The sequence below is a fragment of the Carcharodon carcharias genome, chromosome 16 (genome assembly GCF_017639515.1).
Source record: "Carcharodon carcharias isolate sCarCar2 chromosome 16, sCarCar2.pri, whole genome shotgun sequence".
Classification (NCBI taxonomy): Eukaryota; Metazoa; Chordata; class Chondrichthyes; order Lamniformes; family Lamnidae; genus Carcharodon; species Carcharodon carcharias.
Window position 1 is genome coordinate 105,137,968 of NC_054482.1, and position 14,751 is coordinate 105,152,718.

The window sequence follows — 14,751 nt, forward strand, 5'->3', positions numbered from 1 at the left end:
AAAGATGCATTTTTTTTTGTCCAAGTGTCGCAGGGCTGCGCTATCCCCTTAACATCCCTGATGTTGTAATGTCATATTTGCATATAATGTACACTGCTTCATTTGAGAAATTGAGCTCTGCCTCACCATCACCTCTTTCAGCCCCTCTTCTATCCCTGAGTTATCCACTGCAGAGATTTTTAAATTGGTAATGATGTTTTTGCATGGAGCTCACTATTTTACTTATAGGTACAAATCCAGGCATGTGCTATACATGCATAGCAAATTTAATATCACTTTGTCCACAGCTTTCTTTCCATATTTATTGCTTGCACACTTCTGATTTCTGCTATTTGATTCCCAGTAAAATATTATGCCCTTTGTTTCGGAGACAATTAGCTGCAATGGTTTCTGGTTTCCAGGCGGTTACCTCTGGAATTCCAAAAGAATCTATCCTTATTCCCTCCTGTTTTTCAGTAACATCATCCAAACATCCATCATCAGATTCCTTGTGAGCTGACAGCATCCAGCTCTGTCTCACCATCACCTCTTTCAATCCTTCTCCTGTCCCTGTTTTATCTCATTGCAGAAATTTGCTTTGGCTAAATATTGACAAGACTGAAGCCACTGTCTTCAGCTCCCACCACACCCTATTCCCTAGCCACTGACTCCATCTCTTTCCCTGGCTACTGTCTGAGGCTGAACCAGACCGTTTGCAACCTTGGTGTCGTATTTAACCCTGAAGTGAGCTTCCAACCGCGTGTCGCCATTCTGCCTCAAGTCTTGTTCTGAAGCCCTCATCCATGCCCTTGACATCTATAGACTTGACTGTTCCAATGTTTGGATTTCCAACCTTTCATATTCCACCCTCAAAGCTGGCTTCATTTAAAACTTTGCCCCTCTCCTAACACTCAACAAGTCCTGCTCTCCAATCACAGTGTAGTTTCTTGGGTGACGATGAATACTGTAGCAATTATGAAGGATAATCAAAAGATTAGATTTGGACATGTTATGAAGATTTTCCATCTGAGATTTGGACTGTGCATGTGCTTTCCTGTACACCTTGTTGGGGTGTACTCAAGCCTTTTATTATTGAGAATTTACAGATTTAAAATTTTCATTTTGAAAAAACTAATAATTTATATATGTATCATTCATAAATGTCAATTTTACAGTTTTGAATGGTAATCTGTTTATAATATTTAGTTTCTTGACAAAGCATTGGCTGGGAATTTATATAAAATAGTGAAAGGAGTTGAGAAAACCTCACGCTTGGACTAACCATCTAATGTATATACTTTATTCTGTTGGATCTAAAGTTGTGTATTGGCAATTGTGAATATATTGCCAGCATTTGATCTAATTTAATTAAATTATAATTCCTAAAATGCTATATTTTGAGGTTGCTGGTGTAATTTGCTTTTATAATGTTTGGCTAGATTTTTCAAGGATGTTTGAGTCAAAACCGTGTTTTGTGTGCATTATCTGATCTTTTTCCTACTGTTGCTGCTTTTGCAGTTTTGTTTATCCTGGAGCTGAAACCTTCATTTTGGAGATGCTTGAGTGCGAACTAAAGTTTTGTAATCAATGCTGCCAAAATATTGTCCCCAAGATTGCTTTCTTTTTATCTCGAGCTGAAGATGTTAAAATTATCACCTGGACTGCAGCGGCTCAACCTCAATGGCAATTAGGGATGGACAACAAATGCTGGCCTTACCAGTGACATCCATACCCCATGAAAGAATAAAGTTGGGGGTGGCGGGGGGGAGATTCCAGAATGATTACGCATGTTTGGTTCTTGTGTAAGTAATTGGTAACTAGAGTTCTTTGAACATTGTCTCATCCTATTCCAGTTTCTACTGCCTATAAGTGAATGCATTTGTGTGAATGCAATTTGCCAAATATGCCTAAAGAGGTGTTTCGCTTTAGCTGTCTCTCTCTCTTTGCTCAACAGATTGGTTGTCTGCCTTTCTTGCTGCATCATAACTGAGTTTCTGATGATTAATATCCATCTTACCAACCATGGCAGGGGAAGTAAAATGGGATTGTGTTCTGTATTGGAGCAAGTCTCACACACAATCTGTACAATCGGTCAATTTTATAGAAGTATTGATGTTCTGACACAGGCTGAGATTATTTGATCCATCATGTCTGTGTCAGTACTCAATATACATTAGAGCAGTCTGCTCTAATCCAATTTCTCACCTACCTATAATGCTGGTGAGTGGTTTAAACCAGGATTGGTCCACATTTCCAACCACATCTGAACTAACCAAGCCCACTCTTTAACTGCAATAAAGTTCTGCAATAATTAGTGTGAAAAAGGAAGGTGCAACTGTTAGTACAACTGTTTCAAACCAAAGTAAACTGAAAGTTTGAGGTAATATTAACAAGTTAACGACTAGAGCTGACTATTGGCTGGGTTCCTAATGCCAACTGCTCCATTTTGGCGAAGTTCCCCATAGGAAGAATGGGCGATAAAGTTGGCTCAAACCAACTACTGATGCAGGAAGTAGATCAAACTATGTGACTCTGTGTCATTGGTTGTTCATTCAGTTAGCAAATTGCAAGAATAAGTTACAACTTGGTGACTCAACCAAAATGGAATTGATTTTTTCCTAGCAAAAAGCACAATCCAAACAGAAGGTAAATATCATAAATGTACAGACTGCATATCTGTTTAAAAATTTTGTCCGAGATCACTTCCTGTCAACTTTTCCTTTTTTAAATTTCTATTTAAAGTTATCTACCCCTTATTTTCATACTTTAATTATAAATTCCTGTGCTCCAATTTATAATGGAAGCTACCTATGTAATCTCATCCTCTTAACATCACCCTCTGACCAGTAGAATTACAGCAACACTATGGAAGTTAGGATAGAGTTTGACTTGAAAATGGGTCCTCTGCGTGACCTGGCTGAATGATAATTTTGCTTCTAATTCTGCTTTTTTTTGGGTTCTAAGGGAATTGGGGGATATGGGATAGGGTGACAAAGTTGAGTTGATGTAGAAGATCAGCCATAATATTGAATGGCAGAGCAGGCTCAAGGGGCCATGGTCTACTCCTCCTACATACAAACATTACAGGTAGGCCACTCAGCCCTTCAAGCCTGCTCTGCCTTTCAATAAGATCATGACTGATCTGATTGTAACTTCAACCCCACATTCCTGCCTACCCCTGATAACCCCTCATCCCCTTGTTAATCAAGAATCTTCCTAGCTCTGTCTTAAAAATATTCAAAGACTCTGCTTCCACTGCCTTTTGAGGAAGAGTTCCAAAGACTCATGACCCTCAGAAAAATGTTCTCCTCATCTCTGAAGTAAGCGGCACTTATTTTTAAACAGCAACTACTAGTTCTGGATTCTCCCACAAGAGGAAACATCTTCTCAACATCCACCCTGTCAGGAGCTTAAAGCTTTCGATCAAGTTGCCATTTACTCTTCTAAACTCCAGTGGATACAAGCCTAACCTGTCCAATCTTTCCTCATAAGACAACCCGTCCATTCCTGGTAGTAGTCTAGTAAACCTTTTCTGAACTGCTAACGCATTTACGTCTCCCTGACTAGTGCCCTGTACAACTGAAGCATAAACTCCCTACTTTTGTATTCAGTTCCCATCCGAAAACTGCACTTGGTCTAGACTCTGTGCGTGACATTCCATATGAAATTGGCTAGTACGATGTATGGGTAATGGTGAACTGGCTCTAAGGTGGTATTTGATCATCTTGGAGAGTGAAGCAGGATATCTCAACCACAATTTTGTCCTCCTTAACACCATGTAATTTAATGACAAGGACTTTAACTATATTGGAATGTAACTTGCGTGTATGCTCAGTAGGAGTAACCTCATTTGAGCAGAATTTATCAATGTGACTCTTGAAGAGATGCTTTTGTGTTGGTCTCATGTGATTTGGATAAGGCTTTCCTATGCAGCTTGATCTCCATCTCTTCCTACAGGTGATAGAGTTATAGATGTTGGCTCTGAGTGGCGAACATTTAGCAATGACAAAGCAACAAAAGATCCGTCTCGAGTTGGTGATGCCCAGAATCCACTGCTAAATGGTGGTGATTTGTCAACTATGATTGGAAAGGTAAGAGTGTGGCTTGACCAACAGAATAGGCACATAAAAGAATTTTATATTTAAAAAAAAAACCCCTCCGTTGCATCTCCACTTAACTTATGAAATAGTTTACGCAGTAATTGAGTGGCCTTTGTAATTTGTGAAGAAATGTAAGATTCCCCACTGCCCCGCCCCCGTCTTTTTCTACTCTTTCTTTCTGAATGTTGATCCCATGCTTGAAGTAATTTGACAGGCATGGGGTGTCTTTGTGTCTGACCTAAGTGGCGCTTACTCAACTGAATTTAGGTAGTGCGTGTTAGCGGATTACTCCCCAGCTCTTTGTTTTTTTAACCCCCACCTTGAGTCTAGTGATTTTGTTTTTCCCAAAAACCTATTTTGTTCATAAAATTTGTAAAAGTACATTACATAACAATTAATATTTGGCAGTACATAAAGTGCAGTACAGTTCAGTTTCTTTCATTATAGTATGTTGCACTTTGTAAATACTTGCACAGAGCACATGGACCCTGACACCTTTTTGGTCATGACTCACTGCAGAGAAGGGAGGAGTAATTGGTTGGTAAATCATTCTATATAAGATGCTTTCGCAGTGATACTTAGCTTACGTTACAGGGGGGAAGAGAGGCCTCTGCTAGTTGTCATATTTGCACTGTTATGGCTGACTTGTCTCACGGGCAGTTGTAATCTTGCTTTGTGGTGCAGCTTGTTGTTGTTACTGGTATGACAACTATATTTCGTTAAGTTCCCCAGGCAATTGGTTTGCTGATCTTACCTGAATTGTTGTGATAAAGTGAAGTTGGAAGACACCAGTTTGTATACAGTGGAATTGTTGAATTCCTAGTGGCCAGTTCAGCAATATTGGCAGTCTTGGGAAGCAGCATACCCTCAGAATGTCCTATCGTGTCACTAAGGTTTAAAGCAATCGGCAACCGAGGGTGGGCAATAACTACAGCATTGTCAATGTTGCCTACCTTTTGTGAACAAGTAAAGACCAAACATATGTCTGGGGAAACCATGGAAGGAAACAGTTCAAGCTGAATTTTCTTTTTATTAAATGGATTCAATTAACACTTCCATTTTATAAATAGTATGGCGAAATTTGGTTAAATTACTGGAAGTAGGAAAATTCTGTGGATATGTTAGTTGTTTAGAATTTCAGGAAGAAAGCTCGAACAGCATTTGATGAGGGATTTACTCTGAATAGAGAATTTGAAAAAAGTGCAACTGCACAGGACATTATCAAGGCCATTAACAAAGGTTTGGTGATTTGCTGGATCCCTGAAAATGTCTGGGATTCTGTACTGTTGCTGTGCAACACCACCCTCTCTCTGGCTGCTCGTTGAAGCTGAGCTAAAAGGTACAACCAAATCTTAGTATCTTGCTTCATGCTTGAGTTTCAAATCTTATGTCCTATGCATCGGCTGTTTTCCAGCTTAACAGCTCAGTTTTTGGTAAAAGGTTTAAAGTTTCTCAATCACAATAGTTCTGTGTTTCAACAGTTATCCTCCAGTACAAGCCACGGAGTCCTTAAAGTGCTGTGACTTGCCAACAAGAGAGTAGCTCTTGGGTAGACCACTTTTTAAATAATTCCTAGCAGAGACTTTGGGTAGTTCCTTGTCTTCTCCACAAGTGGGGGAGGAGCTCAAGTCAAAACTGTAATCTGAATATGGGAGTTCAGCTAAAGATTTTAGCTGCCTTTATTGAAACGATTGCCCTGACCCTTGAATGCCACATTTTCTTGATTAATGTCTAATTGCCTCATAAGTACCCTCGCTTCTACTCTTGCCTCAGGGAATCACTTGAATTTAGAGCATGATTGTGCTTACTTAAGAGATCATGGAGTGTTTATTGGGTGCCAATGTCCAGAATATCTCTTGTGTGCAGATAAATCCTTTTCCCTTTCTATATGAACTTAGCACTGCATTAAATAGCGGGCCATACTAGAGATAGAAAATCTACTCTTCCCTATAGCTTGTGTAGTCCTGCTCTGCATGCTTTACACGTTTCCTCTCTACTTTTCTTTGCTCTAAACCTTGGTGTAAATTGGAGCAATCCTTTTCCGTCTGTAAAATTTGCACTACAACATTGTGTCTGTGGTATGGGGCGGTGGAGGAGATTCTGAAAACTAATCTGATAGGGTGATTTTTTTAAATTGAAAGCTAAATAAACTGCTGGGGATTGTGCTGATACGAGAGTGCTTTGGAATGTGGGAGTTAACTTTCTGAAGTTTTTTTGAATGTTCATCTTTTCTGTAAACATTAATAAAGATCTGCAGTATAGATTGTAATTTATTGATGCTGGTTGACACGTTTCTGAAGAATACCTATAGATGCGTCTAGTTAAATGCAAGTTCATGTAGTGAGGGTCCTTGCTAAAACAAAAACATTGCATCTAATTAATTGCATGAAATTGTTCCAGTTGGAACTCTGCTTTGTTTCAACACTGACCAAGGACATTCCTGAATCAACAGTTTTAAAATATAAACTTTTTTTTAAGAAAGGGAATTTGGTAAGTGAGATTTTGAGATTTGGACAGCAAAGTGGAATTATTTGTAAATTAATATATGAAGGTAGGAATAGTTTTTGCACCAGTGTGTGTAACTTTGATTTGAGAAGTGCACCTTTTGTGAGGGTGCTTTTAAAGGGAAGTCTAGAGTATATTTCTATTAGGTCATAGACCAATATTTGTATTAAATCTTATCCAATGGGTTTGGCATTGAGATTTGTAACAAAGTAATTGGCGCAGCTTATAATTTTTACATGTGTTATATAGTGTGTTTCCTTCTGTGGGTGTTATTTGCTTTGCATTTCTTTGCAGGGTACTGGATCAGCAAGTTTTGATGAGTTTGGGAATGCAAAATATCAAAACCGTCGGACTATGAGTAGCTCTGACCGAGCAATGATGAATGCATTTAAGGAAATCAGCAATATGTCTGACAGAATAAATCTCCCCAGAAATATAGTTGTAAGTTCATATAGCCTTTATCATGATATTGCTTCATTAAATCATTGTAATGAAGACATAAAACTTTAATATTGATGCTAATTGAATGGCCTGTACTTAATTAAATCTTGCCTTTTCACTTCCCAGGATCGAACAAATAATTTATTTAAACAAGTGTATGAACAAAAGAGCCTGAAGGGAAGGAGTAATGATGCCATTGCTTCCGCCTGTTTGTACATTGCCTGTAGACAAGAAGGTGTACCACGGACATTCAAAGGTAAGAGGATCTGGAATTAATGCCGAATTATTGCACTGTTTTCAGCAAATTCATTTTACAACATTGTTGTCAATAGAATTTTTTGGTTTAGGCCAAAGTAATTATTCCAGCGGCTGTTAATAAATAGAAGTTGATGTTAACAGTTTCAATTAGCAACTTTAATCCAGCTGGAAACGAGCTGAATGCTAAGGAAGGGGTGAGCGGAAATGTGTTCAACATAAGGCAGCATCCAACTGATTATGGCACGATGAGTGGGCAAGACTCTGGTGGCTGGAGCTGTATCCAATGCAAAGGAAGGTATTTGTGATTGCTAGAAGCTGAAGATGATCAGCGAAGGGTTTTTGACCCTTCCAGCTTCAGTTGCTTATTAATGATGTTCCCTCTGTCATAAGGTCAGATGTGGGACTGTTCTATGATGATTCCAGTGTTCAGTCTCATTCACAACTCCTCCAGTCATAAAGAAGTCCATGTTTGCTTGCAGCAGGACCGTGGGTAATGTCCAGGCTTGACTTTATCAAGCGGCAGGTATTCAGGCTACAAGTGTCTGTAATCATCTTGAACAAGAGAGAACCTGTTCAACTCGCTCCTTTACCTTCAATGTCAATGCCATTGCTGTGTAATACACTATCATCATGGGTACCACTGACCAGAAACTGAACTGGCGAGCCATATCAACATTGGCTGTAGGAGCAGGACAGTGGCTGGATCACCACTTGATCCTTCAAAACCTCACCACTATTTACAAGGTTCAAGCCAAGACTGTGGTATAACACACATGCCTGGAATGGTGCAGCCGGTAACCCCGATTCATATGTTCAGCAGTATCAGGGATTGAGTAGTTTGGTTGGTGATCCTATCACTGGGCCAAAAAATCCATCCTTTGCACTGCTGGCACATTGGCTACATTGTATACTATCTACAGAATACACTGATAGTATTTCCTATTTGACCTCTAAGGAAGGCAAGAACAGCAACATTACAGGGATCCCACCACCTTCTAAATACCTCTCCAAGTCACGCACCATCTTGACTTCAACATATAATTATCATTCCTCCATTGTTACTGGATCATAATCCTGGAAATCATTGCCCAATGACATTGTGGTAGTGTGATCATAACCAGGACTGTAATTTTTCAGGAGAGCTCAACATAATTTCAGGAAAACTAGGCAAAGACAATAAATGTGACTTTGGCTGTGTTGTTTACATCTGAAGAAATTTCTTAAACGGCAGGAAGTCTACTGAAATACTAAATTGCAGCATTTAATTTCAAAGTAAAGAAAGAACTTGCATTTTAACCTCCTTGGCGTTTTGGAAGTGCAGTCACTCCTGTGATACAGGCAATTGCAGCAGCTAACTTGCACACAGTATAATCCTGCAAACTGCAATCAGGCATGTGACCAGATAACCCTATAGTGCAGGATAATTGTTGGACAAGTCAGCTCTCCTGCTCTTATTTGAATAGTGCTATGGGATGTTTTACATTTTTAATTTTTTTTACCTAAAATGAAAGATTGGGTCTCGGTTAAACATCACAGCTGAAAGCTGGCTCTTCCAACACAGTAGCTGAGGCAGGAGTGTTGGTGCTGAGCCAAGGCTGAAATTGGTGTAATAGAGGTTAGCTAATTGAAGTATTAATTTGTCCCTTTTCCTGGCTAAGTTTTTTCCTATTTCGGATTTGGGAAGAGGAAGGGCCCATCAAACCTGTTCTGTCTGTAGCCCAATAGGTTCTAGAATAAGGATAGGCAGCTCTGAGCACAGCAGGCTACCTCTCTTTGAGGTACACACATCATTCATTAGTCAAGCAAAACTGGGCAGCAAGAATGAATCAGTGGATTTTTATTGACCTACCTTTCCTTTCTTTTTCTACGCCTGGCCAAAGCTCGGTAGGGCATGTGGGTGGAGTGAGTTAACACCGTTCTTTCACCTCTAGGACCTGGATTTAAATCCAGAGAGATGGGATAGGAGTCTGTTCTCTGTAAGGGCCCTAAAGTGAAATCATTTTGAGCCACCTCGATCCAGTACTCAGTAGGTATGTGTCTACAGAACAAAATGTTCCTTCATTTAGCACTTACTGGCAGCTTTGCTATGGTGTTAGAAGTGGAAATTGACTAGATAGTATTTGGATAGTGTATAAGAGAGCTTTACTCTGCACTTCAAGTTCATATTGTATTTACCCTGTGCTTGCTTGATGTCAGTGCAAGTGTTAAATGGATGTCTTTCGTTCCGTGACACGTGCTTGCATTTCAAGGAATGTAAACTAAAGATCGTCCCAAGAAATTAGAACAAGGCCGAGGGATTTCTGATTTTTTTTTCAAGATTTTTAAACTGCTTGATAAGTGATATGTTAATCAAATGTGGCCATATCTTGGAATATTGTCGCTTGATATGGACATTACAGACGAGGATAATACCTGTACTTCACTGGGATCTTTAATGTGGCTGGTTAACTGCATTGTATGCCAGTTACTTTATAGCATGTACCTGTGTAAGCTAGACAATTTATTTTAGCATGGTGGTGGGGAGAGTGATGACTATAAATCTGATTTCCTGTGCAGGATCTAATATCTGTATGAAATCATAGGTACAAATAATATAAAACAGAGCAATTCAGTGTTGTTGTTCTGACTCTGGCAGGCTGCCACTTCAATGAGAAGGGACCCCCATCCTTATCAATCCTGGTGGAAAATTATATGTTTAGTGTCAGCTGGGTATTTGCTGGCAACATACCAAGTAGGTTTTTGGTCTGGTCTTGATCTTTTAGTGGCTTTAATGAATTTGGGGCAGTTACTCCTATTCTAATCAATTTAAACACAAAATGCATGGCACAGAAATACATTGTGATGCCACCGTGCAGTAACACCGGCTTGTTGCTTAAATGCTGTTTATCAAAATGTATAAAGATCTCGTGCTTATATCAAATACCGAGTAAAGCTATCCATGTTATAATACCCTCTTGTTTGTTGCCAGTAGTTAATTAGTGGCTAGGGTGGGTGGAGTGATCGCAGCATCCTCCCAAGTGTTTGGATAATTGCAGTTAATTGAAATAACCCAGACTTTCATCTTTCCTGAGAATCATTTACCACCACCACGTTGCCCAAATCTCCTGGTGTTAACGGCGTCTTTGCTTTCAGATTCCTTACTTGTTCCACTTCTGACGTTGTCCTCCCTCATTGTTAGAAATTTGTGCTGTGTCCCGGATCTCAAAGAAGGAAATAGGCCGTTGCTTCAAGTTAATCCTGAAAGCTCTGGAAACCAGCGTGGATCTAATCACTACAGGAGATTTTATGTCCAGGTTCTGTTCAAACTTGGGATTGCCTAAACAAGTGCAAATGGCAGCAACGCACATTGCAAGGAAAGCTGTGGAACTGGACTTGGTGCCGGGCAGGAGCCCTATTTCTGTAGCTGCAGCAGCTATTTATATGGCATCACAAGCTTCAGCAGACAAAAGGACACAAAAAGGTATTTGGTCTACTAACCTGCTAATGAAGAAGAATAATCTTAAATTGGGCCTAATTTGAAATGCATAACCACGTAAATTTTTCTTTTAACACCCCAGCAAAATAAATGATCCTGGAGCATTGAAGATTAATCCAGTTTTCTTTCCCCGACAAAATTATGCTGGTCTAATTGGCCAATGGGCTCTGGTCATCCATGAACTTTGTTCTTCGAAATCGATATTTAATGTTTGCATAATGAGATGTTTGTGAGAATCTCACTTTCAGAGCTCATGTCCTATAACCATTATAGTGAGAGAATAGAAAGGTTCTGTTCCCAAGCTGTATGAAGCATTTACTGAGGCCAGCTTTTTTTTTATTTCCCATTTAAAATCACTCGAACTCATCTGCTGAGCACCTGACATTTAGAATTGATGTTTTGTAGAAGTTCTTGGAAACTGATGGTGTTCACAAGTCTAGGCAAGTGGCTTGTGGCTACTCATTACCCGGTTTCTTCAGTGGTTGGGGGTGTGTGTGTGTGTGTTTTCATGGAGCTCAGGGTGAATTCTGAATCTAATTGGTGCCTTTGTTTTTTCTCTCCTCCAGAGATTGGAGACATTGCCGGCGTGGCTGATGTCACAATCAGGCAGTCCTACAGACTCATCTATCCTCGTGCTGCTGACCTCTTCCCTGCTGAATTTAAATTTGATACCCCAGTAGACAAACTGCCCCAGTTGTAAATGGAACCAGCCTACTCGCAATATGTACAAGAGTGTGTTTCTAAATTAAAAAAAAAACCATTCCCCTACATAGGGTGTTTGAAAGAAGTTGATTTGGCCTCCTGATTTTTGAAACTCTTAAGTGAAGAACCCAGACGAGAACTAATGAGACTATGAGCAGCAAATGGTTCTGTGTCTGAATACAGAGTACATTCCGAAGCTGAATTTCAAGATCGTTTGTACTTGCCAGCTAATTTGTATATTTGCAAGTGAGGAATTTATACTTAACCAGATAATTTGTATATAATGTGAAAATTGGGGATATTGTGTTGCGAAAGGCTGCAATAGACTGGCTCACATTTAGTATTTTTTATCGCTGAGTTACTAATTTGTAATTTGACATGCCTGTATTCAGGTTAGCAAGATGCTTGATGTCTTCATAAATAAATGGCCATTTTTTTGCCTTTGCTTCTCTATCTACTTTGACTCCTTGAACCTCAAAATTGGTTATTATTAAGAACTGGTTGCTGAGTTTTGAAAAATTACACTTCGTACCAGTGGGTAGTTTGAGGTCTTCAAGGTAACTTGTAGGTTCTTTAATAGATAATTGAACTGAAATTTGTTTTGTTGGAAACTTTATTTATGCAAAGAGAATTGAATTAAAATGTGTAGTATTTAAGCTTCCTAAAGCTATAAATTGCTTATTTTAGGGAAAAGGAAATTGTTGTATAACGGTTTCACTACAAAGTGCAAAGCATTTGAACTAAGTACGTCAGAAATCGAGTTTATATTCAGGCAAGATTTTCTATTGAAACAGCTCCATTTCACATCAGTGTTACATATTTGAAAATCATGCATGTTGCTCAAGGTTCCTTTTAAGTGGCATGCTTACCCACGGATGACGCATTGGAGGAATAGTTAATGAAATTAGTAGATTACTTTTCTGTGATTTGTACAGATAGAAATTAATAAAAAAAAAACAAATTAATTGTTGCATAAATTACACATCCAGAAAGTGCTGTTTTATTTTTCCTTTCAATTTTTTTCCATGAAATTTGTGCACATTAGTGTAAAGAATTTAAAAACTAGGGAATAGAATAATTAAGCCAGTGCCAGCCAGCTGCTATGAACAGAATGATCATGATCACACCAGCTGTTTCCTTGACAATGCAGAGATGACAGGGAAAAGGTTCTGAATGAGGTAACGAGTGCACAAGGCAGCAGTGGCTGTCACTGACCTCCAGTGTACGGTAGCATCATTTGGGAGACTAGCTAAGATTGCATAATCCTAACGGCATAGAACCTGAAGTAGAAGTCTGGTCTGTAAATATGGTATCCATGTATGCTTAGCCCACCCGGCTGTCTTGCTGCACCACCTTCTGTGACTGCCTCTGTCAGGCAACTTGTGCAACACATAGGCTTGCGTGAACCACAATTTCTTCCAGCCAAGCATCCGAAAGACTAAAGCCACCATCCTCCCCAATTTCTGTCTCTGACTTAAACCATATTCTCCATCACAAGACCATCTACTTCCGCCTCTGACATCCTGTCTCTGCCCCTCCCTCAACCTAATGGCTCCCATTATCCTTGTTCATGATGTCACTTCCTATCTTAACTATCTCAATGTTCTCCTGCTCACCTCTCATCCTCCACCCTCAAATTTCAGCCAATGCCCTTTGCTTGTGAATTTAATCCCTAAGCCCCTCCAAGATCGTCCCCCCAACCAAACTTGGTTAATACATATTTTTCCTTGGCTCAATATTCTTTCATTCTGCCTCTGCAAAGCACTTAATGCAGCAAAATGTCCCAAACAAGACTTTATCATCAGGCAATTGAATTGTTGTATCTAAGCCTCCAATATGACAAACAGGAAGCACATGCTCAATGCAAATCATAAGTGTGCTGCCTGTTCTATTGGTGTAGATCAATAAGACCATAAGACGTAGGAGCAGAAGTAGACCATTTGGCCTATCAAGCCTGCTGTCATTCAGTGAGATCATGGCTGATCTGATAATCCTCAAACCCACTTTCCTGCCTTTCCCCATTATCCTTGATTCCCTTACTGATTAAAAATCTGACTATCAGCCTTGAACATACTTAATGACCCAGCTTCTACATCCCTCTGCGGTAAAGAATTCCACAGATTCGCTATTCTCTGAGAAGAAATTCCTCCTCATTTTCATCTTAAACGGGTGACCCCTTATTCTGAGATTATGTCCTCATCCTAGACTCCCAAAAAGGGAAACAGCCTCTCAGCATCTACCCTGTCAAGCCCCCCTAGAACCTTAAGTTTCAATAAGATCACCTCTCATTCTGCTAAACTCCAATAAGTACAGGCCCAACCTATTCAACCCCTCCTCGTAAGAAAATCCCTCCATAACTGGGACCAACATAGTAAACCTTCTCTGGACTGCGACCAATGCCAGTATCTATTTCCTTAGACAAAAGGACCAAAATTGTTCACAGTATGCTAGGTGTGATCTAACTAGTGCCTTGTATAGTTTTAGCAATACTTCCTTATTTTTATACTCCATTCCCTTGGAAATAAAGGCCAACATTCCATCTGCCTTCCCTGTTACCCGCTGAACTGAGCTTTTTGTGATTCATGCAAAACGGCCCCCAAATCCCTCTGTGCTGCAGCTTTCTGCAGTCTTTCTCCATTTAAATAATATTCAGCTCCTCCTTCCTGCCAAAGTGCATAACCTCACGTTTTCCCACATTATATTCCATCTCCCAAGTTTTTGCCCAGTCACTTAACCTGTCCGTATACCTCTGCAGACTGTCATCCTCACCACTTGCCTTCCCACCTATTCATCATCTGCACACTTGGCAATAGTATGTTCACGTCCCTCTTTCAAGTAATTAATAAATATATATATATATAAAATATATTGCAAATACTTGTGGCACTCCACTAGTTACAGGTTGCCAGCCTGAAAATGCCCCCCTTATCCCAACTCCCTCTTCTGCTAATTAGCCAATCCTCTGTCCATGCTAATATACTATCCCCAATACCATGGGCTCTTATCTTATTAATAGCCACATATGTGCAGTACCTTATCAAACACCTTTGGAAATCCAAATGATATTACATCACTGGTTCCCATTCTTCTATCATTTTTGTTACCACCTCAAAGAATTCTAAAATATTAGGCATGATTTCCCCTTCATGAAGCCAAGCTGACTCTGCTTGATTATATACATTTCTAGATGCTCTGCTATTACTTACTTTACATTGGACTCTAACACTTTCCCAATGACGGATGTTAAGCTAACTGGCCTATAGTTACCTGTTTTTTTTTTTTTGTCTCCCC

At 39.6% G+C, this 14,751-nt stretch overlaps 1 protein-coding gene across 2 annotated transcripts in view; it reads left to right on the plus strand.

Moving 5' to 3' along the window:
- Positions 1-11,913, plus strand: part of LOC121288889 (transcription initiation factor IIB) — a 128,900-nt gene extending 116,987 nt beyond the window's left edge. For both annotated transcript variants that reach the window (XM_041207711.1, XM_041207714.1), the window contains exons 3-7: positions 3,937-4,070; positions 6,879-7,025; positions 7,152-7,281; positions 10,462-10,743; positions 11,325-11,913. In XM_041207711.1, the coding sequence (XP_041063645.1) occupies positions 3,937-4,070; positions 6,879-7,025; positions 7,152-7,281; positions 10,462-10,743; positions 11,325-11,458 (827 nt within the window). In that variant the 3' untranslated portion in view covers positions 11,459-11,913. The remainder of the gene's footprint in view (positions 1-3,936; positions 4,071-6,878; positions 7,026-7,151; positions 7,282-10,461; positions 10,744-11,324) is intronic.
- Positions 11,914-14,751: the final 2,838 nt, after the last annotated feature.